This window comes from Accipiter gentilis, chromosome Z, assembly GCF_929443795.1.
Source record: "Accipiter gentilis chromosome Z, bAccGen1.1, whole genome shotgun sequence".
NCBI classification, from domain to species: Eukaryota; Metazoa; Chordata; class Aves; order Accipitriformes; family Accipitridae; genus Astur; species Astur gentilis.
Window position 1 is genome coordinate 45,315,086 of NC_064919.1, and position 19,571 is coordinate 45,334,656.

General features: G+C 38.5%; 1 protein-coding gene across 5 annotated transcripts in view; it reads left to right on the forward strand.

The window, feature by feature from the left end:
• TLE1 (TLE family member 1, transcriptional corepressor) overlaps positions 1-19,571 on the forward strand; it is a 75,157-nt gene that overhangs the window by 54,583 nt on the left and 1,003 nt on the right. For all 5 annotated transcript variants that reach the window (XM_049794543.1, XM_049794547.1, XM_049794544.1 and 2 more), the window contains 10 exons: positions 423-476; positions 2,008-2,160; positions 3,005-3,149; positions 3,866-4,056; positions 5,471-5,547; positions 14,075-14,324; positions 16,086-16,333; positions 18,291-18,438; positions 18,832-18,982; positions 19,410-19,486. In XM_049794543.1, coding sequence (XP_049650500.1) covers positions 423-476; positions 2,008-2,160; positions 3,005-3,149; positions 3,866-4,056; positions 5,471-5,547; positions 14,075-14,324; positions 16,086-16,333; positions 18,291-18,438; positions 18,832-18,982; positions 19,410-19,486 — 1,494 coding nt within the window. The remainder of the gene's footprint in view (positions 1-422; positions 477-2,007; positions 2,161-3,004; positions 3,150-3,865; positions 4,057-5,470; positions 5,548-14,074; positions 14,325-16,085; positions 16,334-18,290; positions 18,439-18,831; positions 18,983-19,409; positions 19,487-19,571) is intronic.

The window sequence follows — 19,571 nt, forward strand, 5'->3', positions numbered from 1 at the left end:
AGTTGATACATCAAACAAATGCCAAAAAAGCTCCAGTTTTTTGAGATCTCTTGGTTTTTTAGGTATGCACAAGCAGTAATTTCCATAAGATTAACACATAAGATTAGCATATGAACAGAATGAGTTTCTCTTTTAGGAGTAGTGATAACACTGTTTATGATGGTAATAAGGAGGGTGTTTGGACTCTCTTGCATTGATGGTGAGACCAGCACCTTTCAACTAGTTCTACCTTATATGGGTTTTATTATTGAAGCAGAAATAAGGTGTTGTTTTCCTGTTTTCATTGTTTTCCCTGTTGGTAATAAGTTAATGAAAAGCTTGTTTAGGAAAACCAAAAAATGTCTGAGTAGATGCGTAGTCTTTCTCTCTGGGCTCTTAATGTACTAATTGAAATGAACACTATATTTATTTATTTTTAATAGGACAGTGATGGGGACAAGAGTGACGATAACTTGGTTGTAGATGTATCCAATGAGGTAACTTTTTTCATTTTTGTAGTCTTGACATTTGCCCAAAGGTTAAAGGAAAAGTGCATTTAGATGTTAGAAGAAAAAGAATCCTCTGTGTGGATATGTTAAAATATTCACAACTTCTCCTTTTTGTTAGTACTGCAGTTACTATGCCTTCTTCTGAGCTTGATTGGGTTGCCATCTCAGCTTTTCCTGCTGCTGCTTTGTCCAGGTCTGTTGCCTCTGCAGTTATGTTCTGATGCTTCACAGCTGCTCTGCAGTGGAGAGAGTTGTGGTGAGATGCAGGTGGAGGGCTGAGGTTTTCAGGCTAGTGTCTTCAAATGAAAAAGGAAGACATTACCTAACCTTGTATTTAATAGTAGGAGTATTATTAAAAACATTTTTGGTACCTTAAAGATCACTAGTATTTTAACGCCCTATGTAAAAGACAGCATTTTCCAGAAATATTTGGTTTTTAGAAGGAAGTCAGCTAAAGTCAGAATGAAGTCAGTCCGTTCACAAAATTTTCCAGAGGTTGTAGCCACATTTTTTTCTCCAGGGCAGAGATCTGGCAGTGCCATCAAGGTGAAGGGATGGGCCTTCCCTTTTCTTCATCTTTTATTTCATACAACAAAGAGATTTAGGAAGCCTGAATATGGTAGCATGGTTCTTTTGGTGTGTGAAAAGCACAGGGAGAGAAGCTGACAAGAGAAGAGGTGTCTTCACCAGCTCCAAGTGCCCAAATGATGTCAGCCAAGTAGAAAAATGGGTAACCAGCCAGGGATTTTAGTAGTCTTTTCAGAAGGCCTACTTAAAATGAAACTGCTCAGTAATCAATCAGTAGACTTGGTGCCCTCTTGTGAGGACTGCTTCCTTCCTGCTGCTATTTTCATGAGCCAAAGGAGCATGGAGAACCTGCAGAGCTCTGATGGCATTGTAGCTTGCTGGGCTGGCTATTTCAGGTTAAAGGAAATGCAGAGAGTGCCTCTGGAAGAGAGAAAGATAATCATCTGAGAGGTGGTTTCAGTTTTTCCTGTAGATTTAAGTAGCAAGACAGTTGCAAATAGTATTTAGAAAGAAGTGACAGATATTATGGCATATACAGCATGCATCTTTATCTCTTCTTCTGAAGGTAGACATGAGCAAGGTTTGTATGGCCTGAAAGAGATTATTGAAATGTTTGTTGTCACTAGCAGTGCGTGGAGAGCGTGCATGGAAAAAAGAGCGTAAATTCTACTTCAGTTACTGTTGGTCTTTCTTGCTCTTACCACATGTTGTGCGTGCTTGCCGTAGTTTGTGCTTAGATTGCAAGCTCTATGCTTGGAAACAGTTTATGATTGCATGTAGTGTAAAGTAAAACCAGATTGCTTACTATATGAACTCATGTCTCTAAATTGATGAAGGGATTTCAGCTTTTTTTCTATAGAGATAACAAAATGTCTTGTTGTTTGGACTTACTGCTGAAATTCTAGGTTTTTTTCCCATAGACTCCTTAGTGGAGTTTTTGTACCAACCTATGACATGGTTATGTGCTGTTCTTCCTTTCCCACTGTTTTAGGATCCTTCTTCCCCAAGGGCAAGTCCCACTCATTCACCACGTGAAAACGGTATAGATAAAACCCGCCTGCTGAAGAAAGATGCCTCTAGCAGTCCAGCATCTACAGCCTCTTCAGGAAGTTCCACTTCCCTCAAATCCAAAGAAATGAGTCTGGTGGGTAGCAGTCTGTTGTCCAGATAAATCATCTTCTTTCTTATAAAGTCTTAACTCTCCATTCTCCTGCAACTACTTGTGGCAGAAGTACATGGCTTTAAACATTTGAAACGGAAATGGACTACTGTTTTCCAGACCTTCATGGTATTATTCAGCTTTCTTCCTCAGCAATATTTTCTGTTTCATTTTGATTTCTTGTAGTTCCTACATTTCTGTCAAATGAGTTGCAAATTTATTGCAGAGTACAAGAGTTGCTTAAGCATTGTTTATTTTTCTTGAGCAATAGCGTATGGTTTAACATAGTCTGTATATAGTCACTAAGAAGTTCTCCAGGCTTTTGTTAATTTTAAATAAGCTGTTACTCTTTCAAAATTTCTTCTGCAGTATCAGTAATAATTTGATCAGATTCTCTGTAGCTTTTGTGTCACAATGTTTTGGCACTATGAACTATTGTGGTATTTTGTTTTTGTACTTAGATTTGCTGTGTCCAATAATATTTGAGACAATAATGATTTCAAGCTAGAATAATTTGGTGATGTGTATTGTATTGTCCTGAAAAAAAATTAGCTCAGGTTTTTTGTGTTTTTTTTTTTTTTTTTTTTTTCATGCCAATGGAAGAAGGAAGAATAAGTCTGTGTTTCTTTTCTTATTTTAATTTTGGCAGCAATCAAAAAGGTCAGCATTTCTCTCTCACAAGTTAATGTTGTCAGCATTGCATGGATTTATGAAAATTGGCTGAGGGACTAGGTAGTAGGTGCCCAGCATCCCAGCTGCTGTTGTGATAAATTGTATAATATGGCCTGGATTAAAAATAATACTCATTTAATTTGTTTAATGATACCAGCATGAAAAAGCCAGCACGCCTGTTCTGAAATCCAGCACACCAACTCCTCGAAGTGATGTGCCAACCCCAGGCACTAGCGCAACTCCAGGACTTCGTCCAGGCCTTGGCAAGCCTCCAACAATGGACCCTTTGGTTAACCAAGCTGGTAATGCATTACCTCACGTGTTTTTATGGTTCCAGAATTAATCTTTTTTTATGCGTGTAGTTCTGTGCGAATGTTAACTAAATGTATTGCTTTGCTCTTGATATCAAGAGAGGGCTTTATGAGAAGCAGATGTTTGGATTATCAAGAGTTTGAATATCTTTCTATCTCTTATCCTTCTTTGTTTACTTTTATCTTTATCTTTTTTGCAAATAATCCAGAGACTGAATGCAATATAAAAAGACTTCTCAGAAGATTCTGGTACTTACTCTGAATGCAATCTTTTCTCCAGCTCTTTGTCTAAGTCTACTAATATTTGCTGCAGTGTAAATCTTGACAAATGCAGGGGGAAGTTTACTTCTGCTGTTTAGGTTGGTACAGCACAGTTGCTTCAGACATGAGCTGTGTAAACCATGTCTGTCAGCTTTACTGCTTAATTTGGCAAAGGAGAGATTAATGTAAACAGGGAAATATTACAGAAATGGAAATGGGTAGTGCTAGAATAGATTGTTAGAAGTAATCAGCAAGTTCAGACTTCAGTAGGTCTTTCTTACACTGAGTGAAGAGAGTTGGTGGTACTGATAAATTATGGCAATGTTTCTTGGCAGTGTGTGTATGTGAGAGGGGAAGGTTAGATATTGTAGGGGAATGAAAGGGCTGTTTTCTCCTCTGTATGCAGGAATAAATAAATAAAACTACTTGATTTCATTATTCTGTAGCTGCAGGTTTGCGGACGCCATTGGCAGTACCAGGACCGTACCCTGCTCCATTTGGAATGGTACCTCATGCTGGCATGAACGGAGAGTTAACCAGTCCAGGGGCAGCCTATGCCAGTCTGCACAATATGTCACCCCAGATGAGTGCTGCTGCTGCTGCAGCTGCTGTGGTTGCCTATGGAAGATCTCCTATGGTAGGCCATACGTTGCATGCAATCTCAGTTGTGTGAGTTGTGGTTCACTGAGAAGAGCTACATGCTTCATTTAGCACTGTCGAATTCCCAAGTTATAACAGCGCCAGAGGCTTGACAGCTTCACTGTGTGTTTCACTTTGCTGCGTGGCTGGAGAAACAAATTTGCACCTTGAAAACAAAGAATCTTGGTGTATTTATGTGTGTTTCCTTTTCTCTTCACCTTCATCAGTGCTTTGACTGATTAATAAATTTTATGCATCAAATTATTTTATGCATCAAATGAAAAGGTAGTTTTGGTAGCTACAACGTATTTTCATTGGTGCTGTGGACATCTGCTTTTCTCTTGCTGAACCAGATATGTGTTCCGTACAGACATAAAAAAATTCATCTTGAAGCATGTAGAAGTCTTTTTATCTACATCTCTGTCCTTGTATTTTGTTTTTTTGTGGAAATCAATATGAGAAAGTGGTTGGTACATATCTTGGAGTTCTGTGACAAGGTGTGTTAAGAATAGTTGCTGTTGTGGGTGTGGTAAGTACGTAGAGCGTAGCAGTTACAGCTGCTGTCAAGCAGAATAACTTAGGGGCCCGATTCTGCAAGCATGAGCTTGATGGCAGCTGTATGTATAAACAAACTTACCTACTTGTAAATCTGCAAGATGGGACTTAAGCTTGCTGTCTTCTCATTATTTTAGATATGGCTACTATTTTCAAACTGCTAAACAGGGGTTTTATGTGAAGATGTGTATATGTGCTCCTTAAAGCAATAAGAATTTTAACTTGGGTATATTGTTCAGAAGAAAAACTAAGTCTGTTTGGTCCAGAATTTCTGTTTGGATTATTTGATGTACTTATTTATTCAAGATATAAAAGTTTAGTCAAATTGCAGTATGTAAAGAGAGCATAGTATATTTAAGCTGTAGACAAATTTGTCTGCACCCTGCAGTGTAGCTCTGTGAGAGATCTCTCAGCTGATGTGCCCACACAGTGCGGTGTGGAGCCATGCAAAGATTCTGGCTGGGGCCTGAAGCTGCTTTCCAGCACCATGCTGTGCTTGCATGGGTACGTGCTAGCTGTCGCAGAGCTACAGAGCACTGGGGTGGCTACACGCCGACACACCATGGACTCTAATTCCAGGGCTAGCTCTGTGCTAACACAGGGGTATTTGTGTTACGCTCAGTGATGTGAATGCATGATACACGTTATTGTTTTTCTATTCACATATGAATACTTCCAGCAGAAGCATGCCTAGGGAAAACATCTTGTTTTTCCCCTCTGTGAAGGGACATGCACTTATCTAATACTGTGGGTAAAAGCCACATTTTGGTTAAATGCATAATATCTTGGGGGTAAAGAAAAGGGGCTTGCTGAATAAGAAATTGCAAGTGTGAGATTAATTCATTTTTCATTGTTAGGTTGGGTTTGATCCTCCTCCTCACATGAGAGTACCTGGAATCCCTCCAAATCTAGCAGGGATTCCTGGGGGAAAACCGTAAGTAACTTCTAACGTTTTGGTAACATCGGCAATATCTAGAGAGAATGAAGTTATCTTGTCTCAGTGAACAAGAATTCCAAAGTGGGTCATGTTTGGTTGTTCCCAAGAGATTGTTTTAGACTTCTCTTGGTAAGAGGTGCAGCATATAAATTATCAAATGGTAGTTGTCATATCCCAAAACAGGTGTGTATATACCCATTTCCAAGGAAAAGCTGTTGAAGGTATATCTTAAGTTTTTTTATTTCCTCCTTTCTGGGGGAAGTTAAGGGGACTACAAACTGGTAGAGAGTGGTAAAATGTGTAAGATAAAAACACACTGAAACTAAACTTCCTACTATACTGAGCGTAGATGTGTAATGCAAACTCGCAGACTCCTTGTCTGGCACCTGTATCATCAGGCATGACAGTCTGCAACTGTTGTGGGTATCTGAAGCAGTTACTTTAGCAACTGATGCACACCTTGCATAATGGAGTAAGCTCTTTAAAATGTTTGTGTTAAGTGTGCAGCTGGAGAGCGAAAGGATGATGAAGCAGTTGCACAGCAGGTGGTGCATAGATGAAGGATAACTTTCACAATGGGTTCTTTTTATTTAAAAGTTTTAATTATTGATGAAGAAGTGGTTAAATAAAATACTTCCGTGATGCTGTGGCTTATTGATATTACAATAAAATAAATTCACCAAAACAGCATACATCAAATTTTTCAGTAGTTTGGCTTTGGTAGACTGTTGAGACTGAGCTTATCCATGTGCAGTAGAGTCATGAGCATGTATGACCTCTTAAAAAATGATTATTTTTTAAGTATTTCTGGACAACTAGTCTATGCAGGTACAAACAGAGAACAGACTGCAAATATGACTAATCTGTTTTCTTGGACAGAGTGGGGCAGAGAGAATTATAACAGGTTTTTCAATACTGTTAGAACCTGTTCTTTGTCCCTTCACACCTAGCATTCAGTCCCGTCTTCTCTTTCAACAGAATGTTGCAGTTAGGGTAATTTCTCTCTGTCTAGGTACTTGCATAATTTAAAAACTCACTTGACATTTTGCACTTCCCGTACTGGGTGTTCCTGTTACATACTGTCATCTTTACCAATCTATCATGGTTTATTTTTTCCTTTTGCAACTTCAGGAAGAATACAGAAACTATTACTTTTAGGATACTAAGTTGTAAGACACACTGTGGTGAAAGTCATACACACATGTATTTGTTTGCCTGCATTTTGAACTCCTATTAATAGCTAGTGATGCTTGTAATGTCAGTCATGCAAACATCTGTAAAAGTACACCAGATTACAGGCAAAAGAGTGTATTTTCTTCTATTGTTTTTCTGTAACGGTAAGAAAGCAGCAGACTTGGATTAGGAAAGCCATCCTGAATGTGTTTTTGTTATCCACCATGCTTCTGAGAACAGACTTAGTTACCTGTTGGCAGTGTGAGAAACCTGTTAAATCTTGAATTTACTTAAAGAAAAGTTGGCGGTATGTTGATAAGATTCCCGAAGTGAGGGCTTAGTGAGTTGGTGTTATGTATCAGATGGTGGTGTACTTAAATTTAGTACAGTAAGGAACAGGCTTCGTTCTCAAAACATTCTTTTATTAAGGGTCAGACTCATTCTTGCTGACTTTAGTAGAATTTGGCATACTTATATAAAATATTTTTGGAGATTGCATAATCCAGTGGCTCTAAGTTTTTACTTTTAAACAAATATATTCATAAGCTTTCAGTTACTTATTCCATTAGTAATGCCTGGCAATATTTTATATTATAAGCTATCAAAACCTATTCTGGTTCAGTCAGAAATTTTCTGTGGCTGACTTGTGCAACTATAACAGCAGTGCATATATGCTGCTATACTTTGTATCCTGGTACTTCATAGCTAAATTACAGTCTGTTTGTTTGGGTTTTTTAAAAAATCCTTTTCTTCAGTGTTTTCAGCACTTTATTCACACTGCTGCGTAGATCACCTACTTTGATACATATTCCCTACTCCCCACTTGATTTCATGTGTTCTGTAATGTTTTTTGTGGTTGTGTTACTTGGACTGAGTCAGTCATTTCCTCTAAAGTGACTTCTTTGCTTACCTTTATTGTAAGTGAGGCAAACCTAAAATTCCATAAACTGATCTGTTATCTCTTCATTGACAGCTTTAGGACGATCTTTTGTTTTAGTCTCGTTTGGCTACAGCTAGCTAGATGCCATATCTAGCTAGATACCTGCAGCATCTTTGAGTATGTCTTACCTACACTAGGCAAGTCTCCTGTATTTTCTGTACAAAGTACATGGGTTATATAACCACGCAACCTAGTGGAGTACTCCTGGTGTATTTTCAAAAATCTGCCTTTTGCTAGAGTGCAGTTAAGGTGCCACATTGAATTTGTTTTATGAGATGTGGAGTTTTAGTCTGAGTCTTGTTGCAGGCAGTACAGAGAATTTTCAAGTTGAACTCTTGAATCCCCAGCCATATGTGTATGCTCACGGCTGCACATTTTTTATCAATGGCTATTGCTGGGACTGGTTTTTTTCACACAGCCCTACTTCCAACAGAAAATTAAGTTTCTTTCTTTCCAAAAGAATGACACTTCTGACAGCACCCAGTTTTCTTTAACCCCTTTGTATTCTGAGATCTGTTAATGACTAGCTTGTTAGAAAAATTAGTAGCCTCTTAAAAACTCATTTGTACTTGTCTATCTGTTTTTATCAAGAGACTGTTGTCTGGAAAGCTTGTCTTTTGCTTGTCTTATTTTGTAACTTGATTAAACATAAGTCTTTACTACCATCTTTTGTGTTCCTGAATGTGAATCTTTCAGTTTTGCTCTTTGCAGAGTCTAACCTTATTAGCAGTGGTACAGAAGTACTTGGGAAATTGGGTAGCAATCTAGAAAGTCCAAGTGTCTTCAGCAGCTTCTTAATTATACAAATGAGCTAGTCTTTGTGTTTAGTAGCAGGTTGTGTGTGTTTGCTTGTTTGTTTGTTTTAAAAAATTATTACCTATGAGGATTTTCAGGTTTTTCATAATTCCTTGATATTTTGGTGTACACACATGTGATCTCATATTAGTTGTTTTCTCTCCTAAGCTGTTTGTAGTTCAGTAATTAATTTTATGGGCAAGGACTTGATACCTACATGTATGTATGAATGTGGATAAAATAAGTTTTCATATTCTTGGTTTCAAAGTTGATTCCCATTAGTAGATTATTCTTTTCTTAGCTGCTTTTCTGGTTTTGGTTTGTGGGTTGTCTGGGTGGGTTTTTTGGGGGGCGGGGGGGGGGGGGAGGTGGAGGCAGGGGGCAGGGAGGGGCTGTGGTGGTGGTGGTGTGTTTTTTCCTTCCAGATTGCCTTCAGCCATCAACTAATCAATAACTATCTTTGTCTTAGTTTGGGGATGGGAAATCAGTACTAGTTTCTGGCATGGACATGTGGTATCTGAGTCTTGCACTTTGCCATTTTGATACATTTAACTATGCCCTACACTATAAGCTCTTGGTGCATTGCTGTCATGTTTTTTGCTTTGCATAGCCTTCCTAGCAATGTACTTATTTAGCTTTTAGTCTTCTATAGCTGCTAAATTAATGTTCTTGTGGATTTCTCCTTGATGTGAACAACACCTTCTAATAGTTGGACTGTGCACTGAACACAGATTTTTCAAGCTCAGTGCTAAGATTTATGTTCACAGTACTGCTTCCCTGGTGTCTAAAATTGTGAATTAATGGTAGCGTTGAGGACAAATGTATTTCTCAGGGTTTTTTCCAAATGTGGTTTTAATTGAAGCATAAGGTGTTACACACAGACACCAGAAAGAGCTGAAAATACATGTAGGAAATAGTAGGAAAGGGAAATTCCCTGTCGTTAACTCTTTCAGATTCTAGTTAAAAGCTGATTTTTCTTTGTGTTTTTGGAAAGGAATAGTATGCTGTTCTGGAATTGGTCAAGGCAAAAATTAAAAAGATTTCAGTTCTCCTGATCTTCACAATTGTTCAGTGAGTGTACAATAAGGAATATTTTAAAGGAAGGCTAATTTTACTATATTCTAGAATAACAGGTTGTTTTTCCACCCCTTTGTATCTCTGGATAGAATTATTTGATGATATGTATGAAGTTAAAGATTTTGTTTACAAATACCTTTTTCCTTATTTCTTGGCATTTTGTCCTATATAATGAAACACGCTACTCAGTCACTTGTGATAACTACAACTATAAATAAGCTGGAATGTAAAGAAGAGCTGAAAGTAAAATGGACTCATCAGTACAAGGAGCTGTCTGCTTTTGTGTTTTGCACTTGGGGTATTTTTGTGCTAGTTAAGGAATTCTGTTTGAATTGGAGGGATGAAGTAGAAGATTGGGGTTTTTTAAGGCATGGTACTTTAAGTAGGCAGGAATTGCATGCATTATATTAATCTGAATACTTAGAGCAGCTGGCAGTTGGGTAGTTTAGTTATTTGCCATGTTCTTGAGCAGTGAATTAATTATTCTGAACTCTCCTCAGCATGCCAGTTGATACTTACTTATTATATACTTATTTGATACTTACTTGGAAATTGGAGGGCCATAGTTACCAGATTTAAGCTGAGAAAGTAGACTGTATTAGTATCACCTACTATGTTGTAATGTATAGGAACTCTGCAGGTTCTCAGTGCTGCTTTCACACAGATGAGGGAGAAGTCTCTGGATAACAGTATATCAGAAGAATATTTCTGTTACTCAGAAAGAATGTAATCATAAGTGGCAGTGTACTGTTTCTCAGAACTCTTCCCTAAACAAAAGGCATGCAAGTTTGTTTTGTAACTCTTCTTTTCATAATGTACAATTAAAGTATATATTTACATATTAATTGATATGTACTTATCTTGGTCTATGTTAAATTGTAATTGCATTGTATAAGAACTTTTTCTTTGTTTACTGTGGTTGTTAGCCCAACATGAGGAAGGGCTACCTTAATGCTAATGGTCATTTGACCAAAGATGGATAATCATGGAACCCAGACATTTCATAGAGGCAGAATGCTGTGAGTGAGATAAAAATCCGTGATCATCATGAAGCTGAACAGCCGTTTTTGGCATACATTGTCAGTTCTAAAAGATCATCATAAAAGGACAAAAATGCACATTACATTTTTGCAGTGTTATGGAATTCAGGTGTCAATGGCAATTTGTGGAGGAGAAAGACGGGTGGGTAAGGGATGCCTGTCAAGAAATACCTTGAGCTTTAGAGAACTCAATAATTTACCAAATTTTACTAAACATGACTATTCTAAGGCTGGCAACCAAAATGCTTGTCAGTTTTGAGAATTCAGGCCTGTCAATGTATCTAGTACATTAAAAATGGAGTAATTTCTTAATTGTATGTAAGTACAGGTGTACTTACATACAGCTTTGGAAGTGTAGCACTGGAAGTACAGTCCTTCCCAGAAGTAGCAGAGCAGGCCCTCTGTCAGGGTGACCTGATGAGAGGTTGCCAAGGACAACAGCTATGGAGCTGCAAATAGTTTGTTTTCACTGCTATCCTCCAGTATTGTGTTGTTCTGGAGGCAGAAGCTTTCCATTTCTAGCAAGCATCAGCCTTGCAAATGATGCAAGTTTTTACAAAGTAAAAGGTATGTGTAATGAAAAGTTATACCATAATACTTAGTAGATACAAGTTAATAGACCACAAAAGTATGCTGACAGTGGTGAGGTTAGCAGGACATGCCACACATCTTCAAGCAAACAGGAACATTTACTTTTTTGTGTGCTTGTCTTGGCAGAGGCAGAGGGATTTGGCAGTGTGTAACCATTTCTTTACACAGTGGATTTCTGATAACTTGCACTGTAGAAAAAGCTGTCTTGGCTTGTAAGAAACTATCACTGGTCTGTTTGTCAGGCCCTCAAACTCAGTCATCCGGAGTCCTGACCAACCAGTCTTGGAAGCAAATGCCCTCTCATGATAGTAAAAAAGAGAGACTACTCATATGATCTATATAACTGCAGTTTAAACACAGGCATACAGGTAAAATTCTACATGATTAAAAGTACACTGGGTAAGTCCCTGGCATTTCAGAGCAGAATAGTCATCGTTAATTCTACAGTGTGCGTGAAGCATTTGAAAAAATGTTCCTATTGTCTTCCTCCCACCCCATCTCAGCAAGAACTGAGAGGCTGTGTGTATGCACAGAAGCATTTCAAGACACCAATTATTTAGGTATTTTGAATTGAACAGAACATTTATGCTGTAAGCTTCCATTAAAAAAAAAATAAATGTACAAGTGTATTATTCATCTTAAACATGCTGGAAAAAATTGCTTAATACTTGCTTAATTGTTTTTCTTCTGTCCATGATAAAAAAAAAGGGGGGCAGGCTGAAACTTCAAAGTTGTGCATGCAGTTCTGTGTGCTCTTACTGCTAACAAATACTCTGCAACTGACTTTGATCTGGAGCCCAGGATGGGGTCCAGGTTTTCAGCCTGTTAAGTGCTATGACTCTTCAGTTGGATTCTGTACCTGAACCTGAGCAGTTGTTCAGCCTTGAGCAATCTTGTTGCCACTCCTCTTCTGCTTCCTCTCCCATCCCGTGTCTCATCTGTTTAGTGAATAACTAATTTGGGACAGTCCTGTCTCTACTCCTCTTCACAGAAATGATAGAGATTTCTAGTGAAGCCTTTATCATTACTGTAATTCTTCATACAAAAAAAGAGAAAGGGTCCCATGGGAAGAAATACATTTGATTTACTGTGCATCTTGTATAAATGCAAGGGAGTTAACTTTGCACTTCCTTTATTATCTTGCATTTCCCATTCCTGACACTTCCACGACAAAAAAGATTTGTCATCTTTTGGACTTGCTCATCCTCCATTTCTGTGTATTCTCTGAGCAGGCTTTCAACGCCCATGTCCAGCCTTGAAACATGAATGAGGTATAGGAATTGCATGTATATGCTTTATTAATTTCTTTGTTTAATAGCAGTTACTGTTAACTGGTTTTTACCCTTTCCATCTGAGAAAACTGTGATATTGCATGGGGTGACTGTTTCCATTGTTACTTTCTGTATGAAAGAACTGTTGAGTTCTTTCACCTCTCCACTTCTCACTCTTTTTTAAAGGAATATCTTCTGGTCTGCTTCTGGGCATATTCAGTTGCACTGTGATGTCTGTTACAGATCCAGGCATCTTGCTTGTTCCTTCCTTTCAAACTGTGCAATATTTGGAAACATGCAATGAAATACTTTGAAAATACTAGCTCAAAGCTCAGAACAGAAGATTGAATTGAATTATCTATTGTTGGGTCCTTGGAAAAGGGATGCAATACTGATACTTGAGCTACAGTAGCAGCTGAAGATTTCTGAAGAAGAAGGTACATTTGGAAAAGAAAGGGCAATTTTGAACACAAGAATATATTAGAAGAATAAAGGTATCACTAGGGACCCAGTAGCTCATTGGTTAAAAAAATAAAATAAAATAGATATACTCGTATCTCACCATTTTTTATCCACTTTGGCCTCTTGAAGAATGCTGTCAATGTAACAGCAGCATCAAAAATGTGAACTATGGATGTGCATAAAACAGAAGAAGCAAAGAAGGAGCTCACCAGTATAACAAAAACTAGCCTTTTGCAGTAGTATTTTCATTATTATTTAAAACAAACAGACGAAGAAAAACCCCTGCACCTGAAACCTTTTTTAGCTGCTATTTGTGCTCTTGTCCTTGAGTAGAGCTGACTTTAAATATTACAGTCAACATGAAGAAATAATTTTGTGTACTTTCACCAAGGAGGAGTCTTTTTATTCAGTGCTGGGATTCACTTCCTCAACCCTCAGTTTCCATATACTTGAAATCATGCACTGAATACAAATAAAAGGTGTTACAGAAGTGCCAAAACTACCTGGGAAACTGATCCTTTCACCTTTTCCAAAATACTTATTCAAGAAAACGTAATTATGAGAAGATGGTATCAGCTTTCTGATGAAAGGTGTGTGCAACCACTTGCATGTTTGTATTTTCTGTTTAAAGCACCAGTTAGCAGCTGGAAAGAGCCATGTGAGCACAGCTGGTGCTGATGTTAAAGATGAGGTGCAGGAATGGAGCAGAAGTTGAACTTTGGCTAATGCTACTGCAAGGCAACAGGTGCAAGCCTTGTGGAAGAAGGCTGAAGGAGTACTGCTTGGTGAGGGATTGCTGCTGCAGGATTTCTGGTGCTGCTTGGAACTGCTGGCTAAAAAACAGGGACTTAAAGATCTTTTGGTTATCCAGGTGGCTGAGGGATAGCAGCCCTGACCTTGGTCTCTAGAATTAAGGGTAGAATTTAACATGCTTCCCCACTGCACGAATGCTTTAGGTGAGGCAAGCTGAAAATACCTGTTGTGAATCCTTGTCTACCTCTGAGGTTTCATGTGCCTGTATTACTTGGCACTGTAGCTCTGATTTTTATGAGAAAAAGATTGGGAAAGTAATCAGATAAAAAAAAAATACTGTGGTTTTCTTCTGTTAGGGCACTGTAACTGGCTGATTTTCTTTATTTTTTTTTTAATTCTCTCTTCTTTCCCTTCCCTGGAAGAGCCTACTCCTTTCACGTTACGGCAGATGGTCAGATGCAGCCGGTTCCTTTCCCTCCTGATGCCCTCATCGGTCCAGGAATCCCTCGCCATGCCCGTCAGATCAACACTCTGAACCACGGGGAAGTGGTGTGTGCAGTTACCATCAGCAACCCCACGAGACATGTGTACACGGGTGGGAAGGGGTGCGTCAAAGTCTGGGACATCAGCCAGCCTGGCAACAAGAGCCCAGTCTCTCAGCTGGACTGCCTGGTAGGTGAACAGGAACTTGTGCACAAGGGTAGCTTCTCCTTCGAGACTCAGTAAGGAAATAGCTGTCCTTGTCTGGATTTTGTTCGTATTACAAGGAAATAGCAGGCAGTTCTGTTTCCTGCTTTATGTGTTTAGCTGTCTTTTTAACACATAACAGGTGGAGTTGCAGAGAAGAGTGTTGGTTTGTTTAGGGATAAATATCATCACTAAGGGTCAAATAACAGATTAGGTAAGATTTCTGAGTAAAGAGTGTACCTGATTCCTCCCCCGCCCCCAGTCATGCTGATGATTTTTTTGCATGAGTTTAAAAGGAATGTAGCCTGGCTTATGCAGGGCTGCACAGAATGTTCCTAGGTGTTTCACTCACACCAGGAGTGACAACCTCTGTTTTTTGTAAGAGGATAGCAACCACATAATGAAATAATGTGACAAGGTACCAAGGTCACTTTTAAGTCTTGCTATGCTTTTGTTGGTGATCCTCAAGTTACACGCTTTGGTTGGTTGTTTTCACATCTGCAGGATACAAAAGGGACTGAGTGCAGTGGTATAGGTAGCTGAAAAGCTGACTCAAAAAAGGTAATGGCTCAGTAAAAGATGGTTCTCATATTAGAAGCAGCGTAGATGTTTGTGAAATGTTAACTGAGAAGACTTCATGTCGTAAAGCACAGTAATAATATATTCTGAATGAAAATAATTCTAGCTTCATTGTTGATCCAATTAAATGTGGTGGGGATTTTGGTTTGTGTTGGGGTTTTTTAGTCTTTTCCCTTTATTTACTGCTGCCATTATGTTGGTTGACTAGTAGTAAAAGTATGGTTGAATATTTATTCTGTTCTGTGACAGTTGTTTGGATGCACAGTCCTAGCTGCCTTCATTTTAGTAATGGAGCAGCAATGGCTGACTCACTAAGCCAACATTTCCACTGCACTACTTACTGCTTCTTGCTGTGAATAAAAAAAAAAAAAAAGTAGTAGTAATATTGCTGACTACTTCCTGCAGTGCTTTTTTGTATGTTTTTAGTTACAGCTTTTAACCCTTCATTTTCTAAAGAACTGTTACCATGTTAATCTGGCAGCTGTTATGGAGAAATGGACTTCCAATACATTTAAGAAGTCAAGCTTCCAATAAATGAAGGTTGAAATGTTTTCCACCTCTAAATCCCCTGTAGTACCTCTCAATCAGCAATAGTATCACAAATGTGAGACTGATAATATAAATATGGTAAGAGTCGTGTTGAACAGCAAAGGACCAATGTAAATCCAGGAGCAATATGGGAATACTTAATATTTTAACTTTAAAATGGTCAATGCAAAATAGTATTTGATAGAAAAGTCCAAAATGTGAAAGGCATGAGACATGAACTCTATTTTCATATAGGGTTATCTAAATGCCAAATCAAAGCTCATTTGCTTTAATATTTTTATTGTTGGTGACCTTAGCTCATAGAGTGCACTTGCAGAAATACAAGCATACTTTGGCTTTGGTTTTGTGTAATGAGACAGAAGACTTGCCATTCATCATGTTTAAAACGGAGTAGACTGTGACAACAGGAGTCTGTAGTTTCATTTCTAGAGCTGCAGTCTCTGGTTAGTGATGAGAAGTAGGTGTTTGAAACCTTTTAGGATCTGCTAGTTTCTCTTTACTGCTTTGGTAATGGAAAATATAGCATAATGTTTAAAACTTGGATGCAGTCAGAATTATATTAGTGGTCATTATTGGCAGGTATGTATTAACACAGCTGAGGTGATTTTTGTTGTACAGAACAGAGACAACTACATCCGCTCTTGTAAATTGCTGCCTGATGGATGCACCCTAATAGTTGGCGGGGAAGCCAGCACATTATCCATATGGGACCTGGCAGCACCAACTCCTCGTATAAAAGCAGAACTGACATCCTCAGCGCCTGCCTGCTACGCTCTGGCTATCAGCCCTGATTCCAAGGTGTGCTTTTCCTGCTGCAGCGATGGGAACATCGCAGTGTGGGATCTGCACAATCAGACATTGGTCAGGTGAGTCATTACTTGTTTAAAGAAAACTTCTATTAAAGTTACTCTTTGCATAGCTACATAAATATTTATCTCCCTGAATAGTGGTTCATGACAGCAAAGTAAATAGTACTTCTTATCCAAAGAATGCAGTTTGCACCCAAGTTGGGCAGAAGCTAGTTCTGGTAGCTTCAACCTAGTCTTGGAAGGTGCACATTCAGGGCCTAAAGGGTTGGTCCATAACCTGCTACAGGGAGTGTAAAAGTTCATGTTGGTTTCAGTTAGTTGGGATTTGTCTGCAGGTTTCTACAAGCAGCATATCTGCTGATTGCTGATTGATGTAGACTGAACATGCCTTTTAGGGAACTCTTTGAGGTTTGTTCTTTTTCCTTTGTCTTAAACATTGTTAAGTAATACATAGAATTTTCAGTTCTTATTTAGTGATGATAAGTAATAAAATTAATCTATAAAAGCGGTTGAAAGTGTGGATCCTCTCAGTTCTTTAGGGAAGTGTAAAGGAGTGATGTTTGATCATTCATGAGAGAAAGGTATTTGAGGTCTTGGGGGAAATTTGATCTCTAAAACTTTTAGAATGGGTTGCAAAGAGTATAATAAATGGGTTGCCATGTAAATTACTTTTAATATCTTTGTTAGACCTTTGATTAATGAATATATTAGTAGAAGATTAAAGTGTCTGGCAGGTCAACATTCAGCATGAGTGCTATGACAGTGAAAGAAAGATAGGGCCACGTATGAAATAGCTCTTAGCAGCTAGCTGTGTGGTTTACTAGAAGATAAATTTTGGTTTATGCTTACCAAAGTAGTGCTGGCTTACAGCATTATGAGAGCCTAAATTGGGAAAGCCAGTGATACTTTAAAAGTTCTGAAGACAAACACCAAAGAATCTGCTTAGTCTGCTGTGTTTAAGTTAAACTTCCTGTATATCAATTATTAGCCTAAACTTATATGCAGAGTCATGTAGATGTGCATGCAAATTTTACTTTCTGTTGGACTTTGAGGTCAGCAAAGATTTTAGTTATAAAAACCCCTCAGTTTGCCCTATCCATGCATAGTCCCTGTAAAGGTGCACTCTCCATCTATGACTGTCTAGCCTTTTGAATGTTTGCTGTAGGTGTTCCCACCACTTGGTGGATGATCTTGCTAATTGATAACACGTGGAATTTTGGGACCAGAGCTACAAAACAAAATGTGCCGCATGACCTTTCTGTGGTAGCTCTTAGTGATTCATAACTTCATTCCCAAGCTAGTTGTCTTCCCACCTCCCCGCCCTCCACCTTTCACATTGAGGCATAGGACTTTCCTAAAGCTAATTGCTGATGAAAAATGCAGGAGCCTCAGAAGGCTTTTGCCAAAGGATTAGGGAAAACTTGAGATGACCTTCTGGTTGCTGAAAGCTGAGAATTACTAATGAGAAGATTTTAAAACAAACTGCACCGTTTAGATTTTTGTGATCTCCTGCCACAGAGAATGCAACTTTGCTGACTCAGTAGTGCTTATGTTTAACTATCTGGATCTCTGTCTGGATCCCTTCCTATTAATGTCTCTGCTTATTATGTATCATCTTGACTTGCAGCCAAAGGAAGATACAGAAGCTGTTTTCTGAAACTGGAGGAGTTTTGTTCCCTCAGCACTTGTTTTAATCTGAGTTGTCCTTAATGCTTTTAACTGTAGTTATGTACTTTAATGTTCTCACAAGCTTTTTTCTTGGCGTTTCAAAACCTGATAGGAAATCTTTTACTTTCTTCGGCTAGCCATGATGCAATTCATTTCTCTAGCACCTGGAAAATGTTGTTGTAATACTGTTGTATTTCATGCTCAGTAAAAGGGAGGGACTGATTTTTGCCCATCAGCAGACACAGAAGAGATGACAGACACACACAGATTCCAAAACTAACACCACAACAGTGTTTACCTTGAGCTCTGGCAGGAAATCATTATTCAATCTGGTTTGTTTTATCAGGCAATTCCAGGGCCACACAGATGGAGCCAGCTGTATTGACATTTCTAATGATGGTACCAAGCTCTGGACAGGAGGTTTGGATAACACTGTCAGATCTTGGGACTTGAGAGAGGGGAGACAGCTACAACAGCACGACTTCACATCACAGGTAAGTGGATTTCCCTGCAGCTTGGGGGGAGGGTGTGGTGGGAGGGAAACATGTAGGATGAAAGCTGAGATTGAGCCCTGTGCAACTGGCACATTGTTCCCTCTCTTCCTTTTAGCTGCTCACAACACAATATTTTGTAGCTTTCATATGTTTAGCTTCCAGAACAAAATGATAGCCTGACACTGCTCTCTTTTCATATTTTTCTAATTTAATAGGTAAGAACAGGGGTTAGCTAGCCATTTGAATTTTGAACAGCAGTCTTGCTATTGAACTATGTGAACTTTGTTGGTCCTTCTCTCTCTCTCCCTCTCCCAATTAATTTAACCACTGTAGAAGAAAAAAGTGTATCTGTAGGGAAAAAAATAAAAAGTCTAAATGTGGTTTAATTTTCAGATATTTTCCCTTGGTTATTGTCCTACTGGTGAATGGCTAGCTGTGGGAATGGAGAGCAGCAATGTAGAAGTGCTACATGTAAATAAACCAGACAAATATCAACTGCACCTTCATGAGAGTTGTGTATTGTCACTCAAGTTTGCTTACTGTGGTAAGTTGCCCTGACAGGGCTCTAATTCATGCTTTGCTGATTAGTTACTACATAGTGATAGCTCATTTGATAATCGGAATTTATTTAGTATCTCAGTTTCTTAAGTAACGAATAAATATCTCTGCTTTATGAATTCAAATGTACTTATCTACAAACAACCATCCCTTTGTCTAAAGGCTTTTGTGAGGGTTGATTTACGTGTAAAAAGCTATTTCTACTTACAGAGTCTAGGGATTTCCTAGTATGTAACAGAGTGCCAGAGCATGAGTGTCCACATTGATTGTAAGCAAAAGTACTATGTTGATTAGTGGTGAGAGCTTTTATAATGGTACTCAGTTAATAGATTTCATAGATGTGAGTTGAAAACCCAAAATCTGTCAGATGTGTGTTTCATATATTTTCATAGTCCTTCTGTTTTATATTCTAGGTAAATGGTTTGTGAGTACTGGGAAAGATAACCTTCTTAATGCATGGAGAACTCCTTATGGAGCCAGTATCTTCCAGGTGAGGATGATGATGCTTTTAAACAAAAAACTAGAATACCCAGAGTTCCAAGAGTGGACTCGGATATCTTCACCTGTGTCATCTA